Genomic DNA, 15791 nt, shown 5'->3' with positions numbered 1-15791 from the left:
TTTGAGAGGTTAGTAGGATTGGGTTGAGGATTGATATGGCCCTGAAGTAAGAACCAGATGCCAGATATAGTTTCACGATAGAAACCCCCACATTTGATGGGCCCGGAGCGAGAAGAGGTGTACGTTCAGGCAAGGGTTGATGGTTTCTCGAGGCATGGTGATAAAGCTCGTGGTTTAAGTGAGGTGGATACATGTAAAATCAATCATAATATGTACATGCTTATATGCATGGGGCAAACCAGTAATGCACGAAGTACATGGGGGGGGAAAAAAAAGAAAAAGAAATACATACCGGGCAAGCACATTAGATATTATTAAATATATGAATAGAAAGTTATGGTGAGAAAATCAGGGAATAGTTTAGTTAGAATATCAGCTTTGGGTGCTGATGGCGGGGCTGATGCTTCTTCCTTGAGTCTTAGGGAGATAGGATTCTCCATTTTTGGTTTACAAGACCAAAGTAATTATTATACTACAAAGACTCTTCATTTTAACATGTTATTTTCGATAATGCTGATAATAGGTATAAGGACTAGGAGAATCATGAAGTAGAGGATTGAGGCTAGTTGGCCGATAATGATGAATGGGTGTTCTACTGGTTGGCCGCCGATTCAGGTTAGGGTAAGGAGGTCAGCTACTAGTAGTCAGAATAAGCATTGACTTAGTGGGCGGAATATTATGCTTCGTTGTTTTGAGGTATGGAGTAGGGGGATGATGGCTAGGATTAGAATGGAGAAGATTAGGGCTAGTACCCCTCCTAATTTGTTGGGGATGGATCGCAGAATGGCATACGCGAATAGGAAGTATCACTCGGGTTTAATGTGGGGAGGTGTGTTGAGGGGATTAGCGGGGATGTAGTTGTCTGGGTCTCCTAATAGGTCGGGTGAGAATAATACTAATAGTGTTAGTATTAGAATAAGGAGTAGGGCGCCTAGGATGTCTTTGATGGTGTAGTAAGGGTGAAATGGGATTTTGTCGGAGTCAGATGGAATTCCGGAGGGGTTATTAGATCCTGTTTCGTGGAGGAATAGTAGGTGGACTGCTGCTAGGGCTGAAATGATGAATGGTAGGATGAAGTGGAAAGCGAAGAATCGTGTTAGGGTAGCTTTATCTACTGAGAATCCGCCTCAGATTCATTCTACAAGATTAGTTCCGATATATGGGATAGCAGACAGTAAGTTGGTAATTACGGTTGCACCCCAAAATGATATTTGTCCTCATGGTAAAACGTAACCTATGAATGCAGTTGCTATGACTGCGAACAATAAGGTAATGCCGATGTTTCATGTTTCGGTGAATATATAAGATCCATAATATAAACCCCGCCCTACGTGCAGGAACAGGCAGATAAAGAATATGGAAGCTCCGTTTGCGTGTATGTATCGGATAATTCAGCCATAGTTGACGTCTCGACAGATGTGGGTGACTGATGAAAAGGCTGTGGCTGTGTCTGATGTATAGTGTATGGCTAAAAATAAACCTGTAAGAATCTGAATAATTAGGCAGATTCCGAGAAGGGAGCCGAAGTTTCATCATGCTGAAATGTTTGATGGGGCGGGTAGGTCAATGAATGAGTTGTTGATGATTTTGGTTAGTGGGTGGGTTTTACGAATGTTGGTCATTAATGTTCTTATAGTTGAAATACAACAGTGATTTTTCATGTCACTAGTCATGGTTAGATTCCATGTAGGAATAATGATGACATACATTGTATTTATTCTAAGTGTTATTTTTGTAGTTAGTTTTGTAGGGTTTTCTTCAAAACCCTCTCCTATCTACGGCGGGTTGGTTTTAATTATTAGTGGGGCTATTGGTTGTGGAATTGTGTTGTGTTTTGGAGGGTCTTTTTTAGGTTTAATAGTATTTTTAATTTATTTGGGGGGAATGTTAGTTGTTTTTGGATACACTACAGCTATAGCTACGGAGCAATATCCTGAGGTTTGGGTCTCTAATAAGGCTGTTTTAGGTGCCTTTATTGTTGGCTTGTTATCTGAATTATTGACTGCTTGTTATATTTTAAAAGGTGATGATGTTGAGGTTGAAGTTGTATTGAAGTTTAATGGGGCGGGTGATTGAGTTATTTATGATACAGGTGATTCAGGCTTTTTCAGTGAAGAAGCTATAGGAATTGCGGCTCTGTATAGTTATGGGACTTGACTTGTAATTGTTACGGGATGGTCTCTTTTTATTGGAGTCTTGGTGATTATGGAGGTTACTCGTGGAAATTAAGTGTTAGCAGGCTGAGGGTTAGTGTTAATATGAACGATATAAAGTATAGTTTGATTAGGCCTTTCTGGCTTGAGATGATTATTGATGATTTTATTTGGAAATGGGAGATGGATTTTGGTAGAATTTTTTCTAGTCAAATTATATCTAGAAGTGTTGATGCTGATTTTTGGCTTATTAGCAGATTTGTTTTGGGCATTAGGCGGTGAATAATGGTAGGGAAATAACCCAACATGTTTGAGAATTTGAATAGGTTGGTTGGATATTTGAATTTTAGGCTTTGCATTGTAAGGTTTAGTTCTAGTGCCAGGATGAAACCCAGAATAGTTACAGCAAGAGCCATTATTTTAAGATAATGAGGCATAGTTATCTGTGGGGTGGTAGTGGGTGTAAGGTTGTGGGAAATTAAGAATCCTGCGAAAATACTCCCAAATAGTAAGCGTTTAATAGAGTTGATTAGGAGTGGATTATTCTCGTTGATTGTAATAATAGGGTTGAAGCGGGGTTGTCCTAGTAGTGCAAAGAATATGATTCGAGTACTGTAGGCTGCTGTTATGGAAGTGGCAACGAGGGTTAGTAGAAGGGCTCAGGCGTTGGTACACGACGTGTTGGCGGTCTCAATGATTAAGTCTTTGGAATAAAATCCAGTTAAGAAGGGTATTCCTGTAAGTGCTAGGCTTCCGACAATTAGTGAGGTTGTGGTGAATGGTAATGCTTTAAATAACCCTCCTATTTTTCGGATGTCTTGTTCATCGTTTAGGCTGTGGATGATTGATCCGGAGCATATGAATAATATAGCCTTGAAGAATGCGTGGGTGCAGATATGGAGGAATGCTAGGTAGGGTTGGTTAATTCCGATGGTTACTATTATTAATCCAAGTTGGCTAGAGGTGGAAAAGGCAACGATTTTTTTGATGTCATTTTGTGTTAGAGCACAGATTGCTGTAAATAGGGTTGTAATTGCTCCTAGGCATAGTGTGATGGTTTGGATCGTTTTATTATACTCTATGAGGGGGTGGAATCGGATTAGTAGAAAAACCCCTGCTACAACTATCGTACTTGAGTGGAGTAGGGCTGATACAGGGGTTGGTCCTTCTATGGCTGAGGGCAGTCACGGGTGAAGACCGAATTGTGCGGATTTTCCGGTGGCTGCTAGTAGTAAGCCTGCGAGGGGGATAGTTAGGTTTTCGTTGCTGGTTATGAAGATTTGTTGAAGGTCTCATGTATTTAGATTTATCAAGAATCAGGCTATGGCTAGGATAAGTCCTACGTCTCCAATGCGGTTATATAGGATGGCCTGTAGTGCTGCTGTGTTGGCGTCTGTTCGTCCGTATCATCATCCGATAAGTAGGAATGATATAATTCCTACTCCTTCTCAGCCGATAAATAGTTGGAATATGTTGTTGGCAGTGACCAGAATTATTATAGTAATGAGAAATAGAAGTAAGTACTTGAAAAATCGATTGATGTTGGGGTCTGAGTGTATGTACCATATAGAGAATTCTATGATTGATCATGTGACGAATAGTGCTACTGGTATGAAGATTATTGAGAAGTAGTCGAGTTTAAAGCTGAGTGACAATTTTATTGTTTGGATTGTAATTCAGTGTCAGTTTGAAATTATTGTGTCTTGTCCAAGGTGGAGAAATATCATTGTGGGAATTAAGCTGATCACGAAGGCGTATGAAGTAGCGGTTTTTACGTATTGAGGGTATGATTTGTTGGCGTATATAGTCGTGCTAGTTATTATGATGGGGAAAGTAAGTATTAGTAGTGTCACAAGTACAGAGGAAGTGAGTAAGTTAATTACTTTTATTTGGAGTTGCACCAATTTTTTGGTTCCTAAGACCAATGGATTACTACTATCCTTTAAAAGTTGAAAAAGCCGTGTTTTTATACACGGGAGCATGAGTTAGCAGTTCATGCGTGGTGCTTTTTCGGTAAATAAAAAGGTTTGAGCTTTTATTGTTAGATTCACAATCTAATGTTTTTATTAAACTATATTTACAGTAAATGTACCCTAAGATAATTTTAGGGTTGAGTGACAGGAGGAGTAGAGGTAGGAGGTGGAGGGCTATAAGGGAATTTTCCCGTGTAAATGATGGTTTGATATTTTTGATGTGATGTGTACACTTTCCGCGTTGTGTAGTGATTAGTATATATAAGGAGTATAAGGCGGTGATGGTAATGTTTACTCCTATTAGGGCAATGGTAATGTTGGATCATGAGAATGAGGCTATTACTACGAATAACTCTCCTACTAGGTTGATTGTGGGTGGTAAAGCTAAATTAGTTAAGCTGGCAAGTAGTCATCATGCAGCTATTAGTGGTAGGAGTGTTTGTAATCCTCGCGCGAGGATTATAGTGCGGCTGTGAATACGTTCGTAGTTGGAATTAGCTAGGCAGAACAACATGGAGGATGTTAAACCGTGAGCAATTATTAGGGCTGTTGCTCCTATATAGCTTCATGGTGATTGGATTAGTACAGCTATGATTACTAGGGCTATGTGGCTTACAGAGGAGTAGGCAATTAAGGATTTTAGGTCTGTTTGGCGTAAGCAGATGGAGCTGGTTATGATTATCCCTCATAGTGATAGTATTATAAAGGGGTATGCTATGTAGCTTGTTAGTGGATTTAGTAGTATGGTGATTCGCATCATTCCATATCCTCCTAGCTTAAGGAGTACGGCGGCAAGGACTATGGATCCCGCGATAGGGGCTTCTACATGGGCTTTTGGTAGTCACAGGTGGAGGCCATATAGGGGTATTTTAACTATGAATGCTATTATGCATGCTAGTCATAGTAGGGTGTTGGATCAAGAGTTTGGTAAGGGTTGTGCTCAGTATTGTATGATTAAGAGATTAAGGGTACCTAAGTTGTTTTGGAGTCATAGTAAGGCGATTAGGAGGGGCAAGGAGCCCACTAGAGTGTAAAATAAAAAGTATAGGCCAGCATTTAGTCGTTCTGTCTGGTTGCCCCATCGAGTGATGATAATTAGTGTTGGCATGAGAGTAGCTTCAAATAGAATGTAGAATATGATTAGTTCTGTGGCTGTAAATGTTATAATTAGGAACAGTTGTAATATTACTAGCATTGTGATGTAGAGTTTTTTGCGGGTTAGAGTTTCTTTTGACAGGTGGTGTTGGCTTGCTATGAGCATCAGGGGAAGAAGCCATGTTGTGAGTACTAGTAAGGGCGTTGATAAAGAGTCTGCGAAGAATAGTAATGAGAAGTTTAGGCTATTGTCTGTGAGTTGGTTTAGGTACGTTAGACTGATCAGACTAATTAATATGCTGTGAGCTGTTGTATTAATTCAAATTATATTGGGTTTTGATAGTCATGTTAAGAGGATTAATATTATGGTTGGGATAATAATTTTTAGCATTGTAATAGATTTAGGTTTTGTACATAATCTGTTCCGTATGTGGAGGAAATTATTACTAGCAAGGATAAGCCTAATGCTGCTTCGCAGGCTGCAAATACAAGGAGGATAATAGGGGTTATACTGGCTAGTGTAAAGTGATTTGCCAGGATGGTGACTGTTATTATGACGAAGAGGGATAACATCATACCTTCTAGGCAGAGAAGAGAGGATATTAGGTGGGATCGGTAGATTAGTAGCCCTATAAAGGATAGAGTAAAGGCTAGAAAAATGTTGATATATACTACGGACATTTGATAATTGTAATATGAGTTACAATCTAATGAGTCGAAATCATTTGTTTTTGTTAAACTAATTATCATATTCGCTTCATTCTAGGCCCTCTTCAGTTCATTCGTAGGCTAGGCTTGCGGCTAGTAGGGAGATTAGGGCTAGTGCTATGGTGAGTGTAGTTTTTAGGTTAATTGATTGTGAGGCTCATGGTAGAGGCAGTAGTAGTGCAATTTCTAGGTCGAATAATAAGAATGTAATAGCTACCAGGAAAAATTTTATGGAGAATGGTAAGCGTGCTGATCCTAAGGGATCAAAACCACATTCATATGGGCTTGCTTTTTCTGTGTAGACATTTAGTTGAGGTAGTCAGAATGCGATTAGAATAAGTAGAGATGCTAGGGATACATTGATAAGTATGGTTAATATTATATTTATTATTTCTCTCTGGGTTAGACCAGAACTAGTTAATTGGAAGTCAACTGTACTTGTTGATACTAGAGAAATAGGATCCTCATCAATAGATAGATACATATAGGAATAGTCATACGACATCTACAAAGTGCCAATATCAGGCAGCTGCTTCGAATCCAAAATGGTGATTAGATGTAAAATGGTAGCTTAGTTGTCGTAGGAAACATACGATAAGAAATGTAGATCCGATAATGACATGGAGGCCGTGGAATCCTGTGGCTATAAAAAATGTAGAGCCGTAGACTCCGTCTGAGATTGTGAATGGAGCTTCGTAGTATTCGGAGGCTTGTAGGACAGTAAAATACAGGCCTAGGGAGATTGTGATAAATAGGGCTTGGAGTATGTGTTTGCGGTCCCCTTCTATGAGGCTGTGGTGGGCCCAAGTAATAGAGACTCCGGAGGCTAGGAGGACAGAGGTATTTAGTAATGGTACTTCTAAGGGGTTTAGGGGTGTAATACCTGTGGGTGGTCAGCACCCTCCAAGTTCGGGTGTTGGGGCTAGGCTTGAATGGTAAAAAGCCCAGAAGAAGCCTGCAAAGAAAAAGACTTCGGATGTGATGAAGAGGATTATTCCGTATCGTAAACCTTTTTGAACAGTGGGGGTATGGTGGCCTTGAAATGTTCCTTCTCGGACCACATCTCGTCACCATTGATATATGGTTAGTACATTAGCTGTAGTTCCTAGGGTTAGAAGAGACAATGAATTGTAGTGGAATCATATTGCTAGTCCTGATGTTGTAAGTAGGGCGGAAAGAGCTCCTGTCAGGGGTCATGGGCTTGGATTGACTATGTGATATGAGTGTGTTTGGTGGGTCATTAGGTGTTGTCATGTAAATATAGGCTTACTAGTAGGGTAAAGACGTAAGCTTGAATAAGGGCTACTGCAAATTCTAAGATAGTTAATAAGACAAGGATGGAAAAGGTAATTATTGCTGTAACAGTACTAATGTTTATTAGGGCTAGGGTGGCTCCTCCAATTAAGTGAATTAATAGGTGGCCCGCTGTGATGTTAGCTGTTAGTCGCACGGCCAGGGCCATGGGTTGAATAAATAGGCTGATAGTTTCGATGATAATGAGCATGGGGATTAGGGGTAGTGGGGTTCCTTGTGGTAGAAAGTGGGCTAAAGAGGCTTTTGTTTTGTGTCGAAATCCAGTAATTACTGTGCCTGCTCATAGGGGGATAGCTATTCCTAGGTTCAAGGACAGTTGTGTGGTAGGGGTAAATGAGTGAGGTAAGAGACCTAGCAGGTTAGTAGACCCAATAAATAGGATTAGGGATATTAGTATTAATGCTCAAGTTTGTCCTTTTTGGTTGTGAATGGACAGCATTTGTTTTGATGTTAATTGAACCAATCATTGTTGGATAGAAATGAGTCGGTTGTTAATCAGTCGGTTGGGTGAGGGGAATATAATACTTGGGAATATGGTGATGAGGATGACGATAGGCAATCCTATTATTGTAGGGGTAGTGAATGAGGAAAATAGATTTTCGTTCATTTCTTTTCTCAAGGTGTAGTAGATTTTGATGTAGCCACTAATTTTGGTTCAGGGTTTTCTGGAAAGTTGTATTTTGATAGTTTTAGTTGAAATATAAAAAATAGGGTTACAATTATTGATAAAATAGTGATAAATCATGTTGAAGTGTCTAATTGTGGCATATCACTGAGGAGAGATTTATGCTCTCAATCTTTAACTTAAAAGGTTAATGCTATTTAGCTTCTCGGTGAATTTATAGTATTGAGGCAGATCATTTTTCGAAGTATGATAAAGGTACTAGCTCAAGGACAATAGGTATGAAGCTGTGATTAGAGCCGCAGATTTCAGAGCATTGGCCGTAGTATAGTCCCGGTCGCATGGCTATAATAGTAGTTTGGTTAAGGCGTCCTGGGATAGCATCGGTTTTTAATCCTAGGGATGGGACGGCTCATGAGTGTAATACATCCTCGGAAGAAATTAGTATACGAATTGTTATTTCTATTGGGAGCACTACTCGATTATCCACTTCTAGAAGTCGTAGTTCTCCTGGTTTCAGTTCTTGAGTTGGGATTATGTAGGAGTCGAAGTTTAAGTCTTCGTAGTCTGTATATTCATAACTTCAGTATCATTGGTGACCCATAGTTTTTACGGTTAAAGAGGGGTTATTGATCTCGTCTATCATATAGAGAATTCGTAGCGAGGGTAGAGCGATTATGATCAAAATAATGGCTGGTAGGATGGTTCAGATCGTTTCAACTGCTTGGGCGTCTATAGTACTTGTATGCGTAAGCTTGGTAGTTAATATTACTGAAATAATGTAAAGTACAAGAGAACTAATTAGAAAAACAATTATTAGTGTATGATCGTGAAAGTGTAGAAGTTCCTCTATGATAGGAGAGGCTGCATCTTGGAGGCCTATTTGGAAAGGGTATGCCATAGAGATATAAAGGACTTTCACCTATAATTTGACTTTGACAAAGTCATGTAATTTTTACTAATACCTCCTATCGAGAAAGACATAGTGGTTATGATATTGGCTTGAAACCAGTCTTAGGGGGTTCGATTCCTTCCTTTCTTATTTTGATAGTACGTAGGTTGGTTCTTCGAATGTGTGGTATGGAGGGGGACACCCGTGCAATCATTCAATGTTAGTTGAGGTTAATTCAACTGTCAATACTTCTCGTTTGGATGCGAAAGCTTCTCAAATCATGAAGATCATTAGTATGACTGCTGTTAATGAGATGAATGAGCCCATGGAGGACACTGTATTTCATGTTGTATAAGCATCTGGATAATCAGAGTAGCGTCGAGGTATGCCTGATAGGCCCAGGAAATGTTGAGGAAAGAATGTTATGTTTACTCCTACAAATATGATCGTGAAATGAATTTTTGCTCATACATCATTTAGGGTGTAGCCTGTGAATAGTGGGAATCAGTGGACGAATCCACCTATAATTGCAAATACTGCCCCTATTGAAAGGACGTAGTGGAAATGTGCTACTACATAATACGTATCGTGAAGGACAATGTCTAGTGATGAGTTAGATAGTACAATGCCCGTTAGACCCCCCACTGTAAATAGAAAAATAAACCCTAAGGCTCATAGTATAGCAGGAGCTCATTTGATATTTCCTCCATGCAGAGTGGCTAGTCAGCTGAATACTTTTACTCCTGTGGGGATAGCGATGATTATAGTAGCTGAAGTGAAATATGCTCGTGTGTCGACGTCCAGGCCCACAGTAAATATATGGTGGGCTCATACGATAAATCCTAGGAAACCAATTGATATTATTGCCCATACTATTCCCATATAACCAAATGGTTCTTTTTTTCCTGAGTAGTAAGTTACGACGTGTGAAATGATACCAAATCCTGGGAGAATCAGGATATAAACTTCTGGGTGCCCAAAGAATCAAAATAAGTGTTGGTACAGGATAGGGTCCCCCCCTCCGGCTGGGTCAAAGAAAGTAGTATTTAGATTACGGTCTGTAAGTAATATAGTAATGCCGGCTGCTAAAACTGGCAGGGACAGAAGAAGAAGTACGGCTGTAATTAAAACTGATCAAACAAATAGTGGAGTTTGGTATTGTGACATGGCAGGCGGTTTCATGTTGATAATAGTAGTAATAAAGTTGATTGACCCTAAGATAGATGAAACACCAGCTAAGTGTAGAGAAAAGATTACCAGGTCCACGGATGCTCCAGCATGTGCTAGATTTCCTGCTAAAGGGGGGTATACAGTTCATCCAGTCCCTGCACCTGCTTCTACCATAGAGGAAGCTAGTAGGAGAAGAAAAGAGGGCGGAAGAAGCCAGAAGCTTATGTTGTTTATCCGTGGGAATGCTATGTCAGGTGCGCCGATTATTAGAGGAATAAGCCAGTTCCCAAAGCCCCCAAGCATGATGGGTATTACTATGAAGAAAATTATTACAAATGCGTGAGCAGTTACGATTACATTATAAATCTGGTCGTCTCCTAGCAGAGTGCCAGGTTGACCTAGTTCAGCACGGATCAGTAGACTGAGAGCGGTCCCTACCATTCCGGCCCATGCACCAAATAAGAGGTAGAGGGTGCCGATGTCTTTGTGATTAGTGGAGAATAATCATCGATTAATGAACATAGGTAAAATGGCTGATAAAGGCATTAGACTGTAAATCTAAGAATAGGGGTTTAAGTCCCCTTTTTGCCAAAAAAAGCTCTGTGGTGAAATATCACGTTGAATTGCAAATTCAAAGAAGCAGCTTCAACCCTGCCGGGGCTTCTCCCGCCTTTTTCCTTCGCGGCGGGAGAAGTAGATTGAAGCCAGTTGATTAGGGTGTTTAGCTGTTAACTAAAGTTTCGTGGGATGGTAGCCCACCAATCTAGGAAGGGCTTAGCTTAATTAAAGTGATTGATTTGCGTTCAATAGATGTGAGATATATCCTTGCAGTCCTTATGATGGGAATCAGGAGTTAAGTGAGTGTCACTTACTTAGGGCTTTGAAGGTCCTTGGTCTTTTTAACCTAAACTCCTAGAATAGTGTTGGTATTATTGGGGTGAGTGGGAGAAGTATAGTTGATATCACAATTAATGGGGGTAATAGGGTTGTATATTTTGTGCTTTCAAATTGCCATTTTATTTTTATGTTATTTGTTGAGGGGAATAAGGTTAGTGCTGTTGCGTATGTTAGTCGTATGTAAAAGTATAAGTTTAGTAGGGCTGTGATTGTTATGAATATTGCTGCAGTAATTATGTTGTTTTTTGTGAGTTCGTGGATGATTATTCATTTGGGTATGAAGCCTGAAAGTGGTGGTAAGCCTCCTAGTGATAGTATGATGATAAGGATTAGTGAGGTGATTAGTGGGAGTTTATTTCATGTAAGGGATAGTGATAGTGTAGTTGTAGATGAGCTGAATGTAAATAGTATGAATGTTCCTAGTGTTATTATAATGTAAATTGTGAGGTTTAGTAATATCAGGGTTGGGTTATATGTTGTTACGGCGATCATTCATCCTATGTGTGCGATTGATGAGTAGGCTAGAATTTTTCGTAGTTGTGTTTGGTTAAGGCCTCCCCATCCTCCAATTAAGACAGATATGAATGCTATAATTATTAATAAGTGTGTGTTTATGGAGGGGGCTATTTGGTATAGGACAGATAGGGGGGCAATTTTTTGCCAAGTTAGTAGGATTATTCCTGACATTAACGGGATTCCTTGGGTTACTTCTGGTACTCAGAAGTGGAAAGGCGATAATCCTAGTTTTATTGATAAGGCTACTGTTATTATGTTAGATACGATTGGGTTTAGGATGTTTAGGGCTGTTCATTGTCCTGTTAATAATAGGTTTATGATAATTCCTAGTATTAGGAGTATAGATGCAGTGGCTTGGGTGAGGAAATATTTTGTGGCTGCTTCAATTGCTCGTGGGCTGAATTTTTTTATTAGGATAGGAATAATGGCTAGTATGTTTATTTCAAATCCGATTCAAATTGTTAATCAGTGGGAACTTATTAGTACTATGATAGTCCCTGAGATAATAGTAAATATGATAATGGTGAGAATAGGGGGTTTAATTAGTACGGGAAGGGGATAAACCAACATTTTCGGGGTATGGGCCCGATAGCTTAATTAGCTGACCTTACTTTAGAATTTGGTGTAAATTTGGTAGCACGAAGATTTTTGAGTTCTTAGGATTAGGTTCGATTCCTTTAGTTCTAGAAATAAGAGGGTTTGAACCTCTATGATTTACTCTATCAAAGTAACTCTTTTGTCAGACATATTTCTTATGTTTGTGGGGGGATGCTCGCAGTTATAATGGGGAGGGCTATATGTCATATACATAAGGCTAATGTCAAGGGAAGAAAATTTTTTCATAGCAAGTGTATTAGTTGGTCATAGCGGAATCGGGGGTATGATGCTCGAATTCATAGGAAAGAAGTTGTTAATAAGAGGGTTTTTATAGTGAAATTAATGGAATATAATTCTGGAAGGTAGGGGGTGTGAAATGCGCCGAAGAATAGGATAGTTGTGAGGATATTTATTATGATGATGTTGGCGTATTCGGCTAGGAAGAATAGGGCGAATGGTCCTGCTGCATATTCGACGTTGAACCCTGAAACTAGTTCGGATTCTCCCTCAGTTAGGTCGAACGGGGCGCGGTTAGTTTCTGCTAAGGTTGAAATAAATCATATTATAGCTAAAGGTCATGCAGGGAAAATTAGTCATAGGTGTTCTTGTGTGATGATTAGAGTGGATAGGGTAAAGGAGCCATTTATTAGTAGGACTGATAATAGGATGATGGCTAATGTGACTTCGTAGGAGATTGTTTGGGCTACGGCCCGTAGGGCTCCGATTAGGGCGTATTTTGAGTTTGAGGCCCACCCGGATCATAGGATAGAGTAAACAGCTAGGCTTGATATTGCTAGTATAAATAGGATCCCTAAGTTCATATTGATAAGGGGATAGGGCATTGGTAGTGGGATTCATATTGTTAGGGCTAGTGTAAGGGCTAGGATAGGAGCTATGACGAACATGGTAATAGATGATGTTAGGGGTCGTAATGGCTCTTTTGTGAAAAGTTTTACAGCATCTGCAATTGGTTGTAGGAGGCCGTAGGGTCCTACAATGTTTGGGCCTTTGCGAAGTTGTATGTATCCTAAGACTTTTCGTTCTACTAATGTCAGGAAAGCTACGGCGAGTAGGATTGGTACAATAAGTGAAATAATGTTAATTATAAGCATGATGTTAGGGAGAGGATTTGAACCTCTGGGAATAAAGGTTTAAGTTTTACGCAATTACTGGGCTCTGCCACCCTAACAAACCCTATTTCTAGGGTTATGGGGGGAGTGGACTGGTTAGATTGAGATTATATCATCTATTAGTCCTAAGGCTTTCCTGTAGAATAGGCCCTACTTCTCTTGTCCTTTCGTACTGGGAGAAGTAATTATAATAGATAGAAACCGACCTGGATTGCTCCGGTCTGAACTCAGATCACGTAGGACTTTAATCGTTGAACAAACGAACCATTAATAGCTGCTGCACCATTAGGATGTCCTGATCCAACATCGAGGTCGTAAACCCTATTGTTGATATGGACTCTCAAATAGGATTGCGCTGTTATCCCTAGGGTAACTTGTTCCGTTGATCAAATTATTGGATCAATTAATGATAGGACGCTTCGACTGGTTTGTCTCAGATTAAATCACTCGGAGGTTATTTTATTCTCCGAGGTCACCCCAACCTAAATTGCTAACCCAGAAATAAGATTATATTAGGCCTGGTTGGCATATTGATTGGTTATTGTGGGTTAGTTAATTGAAGCTCCATAGGGTCTTCTCGTCTTATTGGTATATTCCCGCCTCTTCACGGGAAGGTCAATTTCACTGATTGGAAGTAAGAGACAGTTAAACCCTCGTGTGGCCATTCATACAAGTCCCTATTTAGAGAACAAATGATTATGCTACCTTTGCACGGTCAGGATACCGCGGCCGTTAAACTAGTGTCACTGGGCAGGCAGTGCCTCCAATACTAGATATGCTGGAGGTGATGTTTTTGGTAAACAGGCGGGGTTTGAGTTTGCCGAGTTCCTTTTACTTCTTTTAATCTTTCCTTGTTGCATGCCTGTGTTGGACTAACAATTGGTTTGATAAGAATATTTATTAGTGGTTTATCTTTATCTTGTTGTTAACTATCAGTGGGTATTCGTTAACTGTTATAAGCTTATGCAAGGAGAAATGTTTCTTGTTACTCATACTAGCATTATTGCTTCTATTATAAAATAGATTAGCCCAGTAGTGTGTTAGGAGTTGTATATGATTATAGGGATTAAGGTGGCTGTATTGTTGAGCTTGAACGCTTTCTTAATTGGTGGCTGCTCTTAGGCCTACTATGGTTTTGTTTAATTTTACTCTCTAAGCAAGGTTGTATCCTTATTCTAAAAAGCTGTACCTTTTTAGACTATATTTTAAATTTACATTACAATTTGGGGGTTATTAGGTAAATTTAAAGTTGAACTGAGATTCTGTTCTGGGCAACCAGCTATCACCAGGCTCGTTAGGCTTTTCACCTCTACCTATGAATCTTCTCACTATTTTGCGACATAGATGAGTGTATCCCTGTGGATTGTTCGTAGGTAGCTCGTCTGGTTTCGGGGGATTTAGCTTAAGATCTCTTTGCTGAATTATTCTAGCTAGCTCATTATGCAAAAGGTATAAGGTGTAATCTTTGCTGTTTATTACTTTGAATTTTTCTTTCATCGTTCCCTTGCGGTACTTTCTCTATAGCTCCAAGTAGAATTTCTATCTCCTATACTGTAATAATGTGATTAAATGTTTTGATTTATGTGACTGTGATAATTGAGTTAGTGATAAGTTGGGCTAGTATTGGTTCAAAGTGGTCATTAATATATGAAATCTTCTGGGTGTAAGCCAGATGCTTTAGTTAAGCTACACTTTGATTTACCCAAGCACACTTTCCAGTATGCTTACCTTGTTACGACTTGTCTCCTCTTGCTTTAGGTTTACTTTTATTATGTAGTATTTGAGTGTGTTGCTTGAGGAGGGTGACGGGCGGTGTGTGCGTGCTTTATGGCCCTATTCAATTAAGCTCTCTATTCTTAATTTACTACTAAATCCACCTTTAGTTTTTAGTTTTCATAAAAACTTTCGTGAGTGTGTTCTTGGTTAGAAAATGTAGCCCATTTCTTCCCACTTCATAGGTTACACCTTGACCTAACTTTTTTATGTAATATTATTGTGCTTACTTTTCTTCCCTTTAAGGGTTTGCTGAAGATGGCGGTATATAGACTGATTAAGCTAGAAGTGGTGAGGTCTATCGGGGTTTATCGATTATAGAACAGGCTCCTCTAGAGGGATGTAAAGCACCGCCAAGTCCTTTGAGTTTTAAGCTATTGCTAGTAGTTCTCTGGCAGATAATTTTGTTGTGATAATTATTTATGTTTAGGGCTGAGCATAGTGGGGTATCTAATCCCAGTTTGGGTCTCAGCTATCGTGTTGATGGAAGTAATAAAGTCACTTTCGTGGTTTATCTTATATTAACAGTAGCTTTTTACAGCCTTGTCAAATTTTAACTTTAATATAATATAATCCTTAACACGTTTTACGCCGTTTGCCTATTGATTCGGGCTAATCGTATGACCGCGGTGGCTGGCACGAAATTTACCAGCTCTTTGTTAACATGGCTTAGTCAAACTTTCGTTTATGGCTTAATTTTTATCACTGCTGTATCCCGTGGGGGTGTGGTTGAGCAAGGCGTTATGAGCTACTAATTTAGTGTGCTTGATACCCGCTCCTTTTAATCAACATATAGATTTGGAGGGCATTCTCACTGGGGTGTAGAGACTTGCATGTGTAATTCTGTTAATAATCAATAGGAAGGCTAGGACCAAACCTTTGTGTTTATGGAGTCTTGTGACTCTTCTAGGCATTTTCAGTGCCTTGCTTTATTTAATAAGCTACATTAAC

The 15791-nt window shown here is 39.5% G+C and overlaps 13 protein-coding genes across 13 annotated transcripts, besides 26 other annotated features; 1 reads left to right on the top strand and 12 right to left on the bottom strand. All coding sequences in view use genetic code 2, as the record gives it.

Annotated features, from left to right (window-relative positions):
• Positions 1-349: part of a D loop that runs on past the window's edge.
• Positions 350-414, top strand: a tRNA (tRNA-Pro).
• Positions 415-482, bottom strand: a tRNA (tRNA-Thr).
• Positions 483-1622, bottom strand: CYTB (cytochrome b). The gene has a single exon. The coding sequence runs from the start codon at positions 1620-1622 to the stop codon at positions 483-485; it is 1140 nt and encodes a 379-aa protein (YP_007625262.1).
• Positions 1623-1626: 4 nt separating this feature from the next.
• Positions 1627-1695, top strand: a tRNA (tRNA-Glu).
• ND6 (NADH dehydrogenase subunit 6) lies at positions 1696-2229 on the top strand. The gene has a single exon. The coding sequence runs from the start codon at positions 1696-1698 to the stop codon at positions 2227-2229; it is 534 nt and encodes a 177-aa protein (YP_007625261.1).
• Positions 2213-4042, bottom strand: ND5 (NADH dehydrogenase subunit 5). The gene has a single exon. The coding sequence runs from the start codon at positions 4040-4042 to the stop codon at positions 2213-2215; it is 1830 nt and encodes a 609-aa protein (YP_007625260.1).
• Positions 4034-4103, bottom strand: a tRNA (tRNA-Leu).
• Positions 4104-4165, bottom strand: a tRNA (tRNA-Ser).
• Positions 4166-4234, bottom strand: a tRNA (tRNA-His).
• Positions 4235-5612, bottom strand: ND4 (NADH dehydrogenase subunit 4). The gene has a single exon. A coding segment is annotated over exon 1 (1378 nt).
• Positions 5606-5902, bottom strand: ND4L (NADH dehydrogenase subunit 4L). The gene has a single exon. It carries the CDS (start codon positions 5900-5902, stop codon positions 5606-5608), a length of 297 nt encoding a protein of 98 aa, YP_007625258.1.
• Positions 5903-5970, bottom strand: a tRNA (tRNA-Arg).
• Positions 5971-6317, bottom strand: ND3 (NADH dehydrogenase subunit 3). Its single transcript has one exon. A coding segment is annotated over exon 1 (347 nt).
• Positions 6318-6386, bottom strand: a tRNA (tRNA-Gly).
• Positions 6387-7170, bottom strand: COX3 (cytochrome c oxidase subunit III). The gene has a single exon. A coding segment is annotated over exon 1 (784 nt).
• ATP6 (ATP synthase F0 subunit 6) lies at positions 7170-7850 on the bottom strand. Its single transcript has one exon. The coding sequence runs from the start codon at positions 7848-7850 to the stop codon at positions 7170-7172; it is 681 nt and encodes a 226-aa protein (YP_007625255.1).
• On the bottom strand, positions 7808-8011 carry ATP8 (ATP synthase F0 subunit 8). Its single transcript has one exon. The coding sequence runs from the start codon at positions 8009-8011 to the stop codon at positions 7808-7810; it is 204 nt and encodes a 67-aa protein (YP_007625254.1).
• Position 8012: 1 nt separating this feature from the next.
• Positions 8013-8079, bottom strand: a tRNA (tRNA-Lys).
• Positions 8080-8082: 3 nt separating this feature from the next.
• Positions 8083-8766, bottom strand: COX2 (cytochrome c oxidase subunit II). Its single transcript has one exon. It carries the CDS (start codon positions 8764-8766, stop codon positions 8083-8085), a length of 684 nt encoding a protein of 227 aa, YP_007625253.1.
• Positions 8767-8833, bottom strand: a tRNA (tRNA-Asp).
• Positions 8834-8836: 3 nt separating this feature from the next.
• Positions 8837-8908, top strand: a tRNA (tRNA-Ser).
• COX1 (cytochrome c oxidase subunit I) lies at positions 8905-10449 on the bottom strand. The gene has a single exon. The coding sequence runs from the start codon at positions 10447-10449 to the stop codon at positions 8905-8907; it is 1545 nt and encodes a 514-aa protein (YP_007625252.1).
• A 1-nt stretch (position 10450) lies between these two features.
• Positions 10451-10524, top strand: a tRNA (tRNA-Tyr).
• Positions 10524-10590, top strand: a tRNA (tRNA-Cys).
• Positions 10588-10621: an origin of replication.
• Positions 10622-10694, bottom strand: a tRNA (tRNA-Asn).
• A 1-nt stretch (position 10695) lies between these two features.
• Positions 10696-10764, bottom strand: a tRNA (tRNA-Ala).
• Positions 10765-10774: 10 nt separating this feature from the next.
• Positions 10775-10841, bottom strand: a tRNA (tRNA-Trp).
• On the bottom strand, positions 10842-11883 carry ND2 (NADH dehydrogenase subunit 2). Its single transcript has one exon. A coding segment is annotated over exon 1 (1042 nt).
• Positions 11884-11952, bottom strand: a tRNA (tRNA-Met).
• A 1-nt stretch (position 11953) lies between these two features.
• Positions 11954-12027, top strand: a tRNA (tRNA-Gln).
• Positions 12025-12094, bottom strand: a tRNA (tRNA-Ile).
• ND1 (NADH dehydrogenase subunit 1) lies at positions 12095-13049 on the bottom strand. The gene has a single exon. A coding segment is annotated over exon 1 (955 nt).
• A 2-nt stretch (positions 13050-13051) lies between these two features.
• Positions 13052-13126, bottom strand: a tRNA (tRNA-Leu).
• Positions 13127-14696, bottom strand: an rRNA (l-rRNA).
• Positions 14696-14763, bottom strand: a tRNA (tRNA-Val).
• Positions 14764-15722, bottom strand: an rRNA (s-rRNA).
• Positions 15723-15791, bottom strand: a tRNA (tRNA-Phe).

The sequence above is a fragment of the mitochondrial genome of Mustela putorius (genome assembly GCF_011764305.1).
Source record: "Mustela putorius voucher ROM117143 mitochondrion, complete genome".
NCBI classification, from domain to species: domain Eukaryota; kingdom Metazoa; phylum Chordata; class Mammalia; order Carnivora; family Mustelidae; genus Mustela; species Mustela putorius.
Note: the sequence above shows the minus strand (reverse complement) of the source record. Positions and strands in the feature narration are given on the sequence as shown.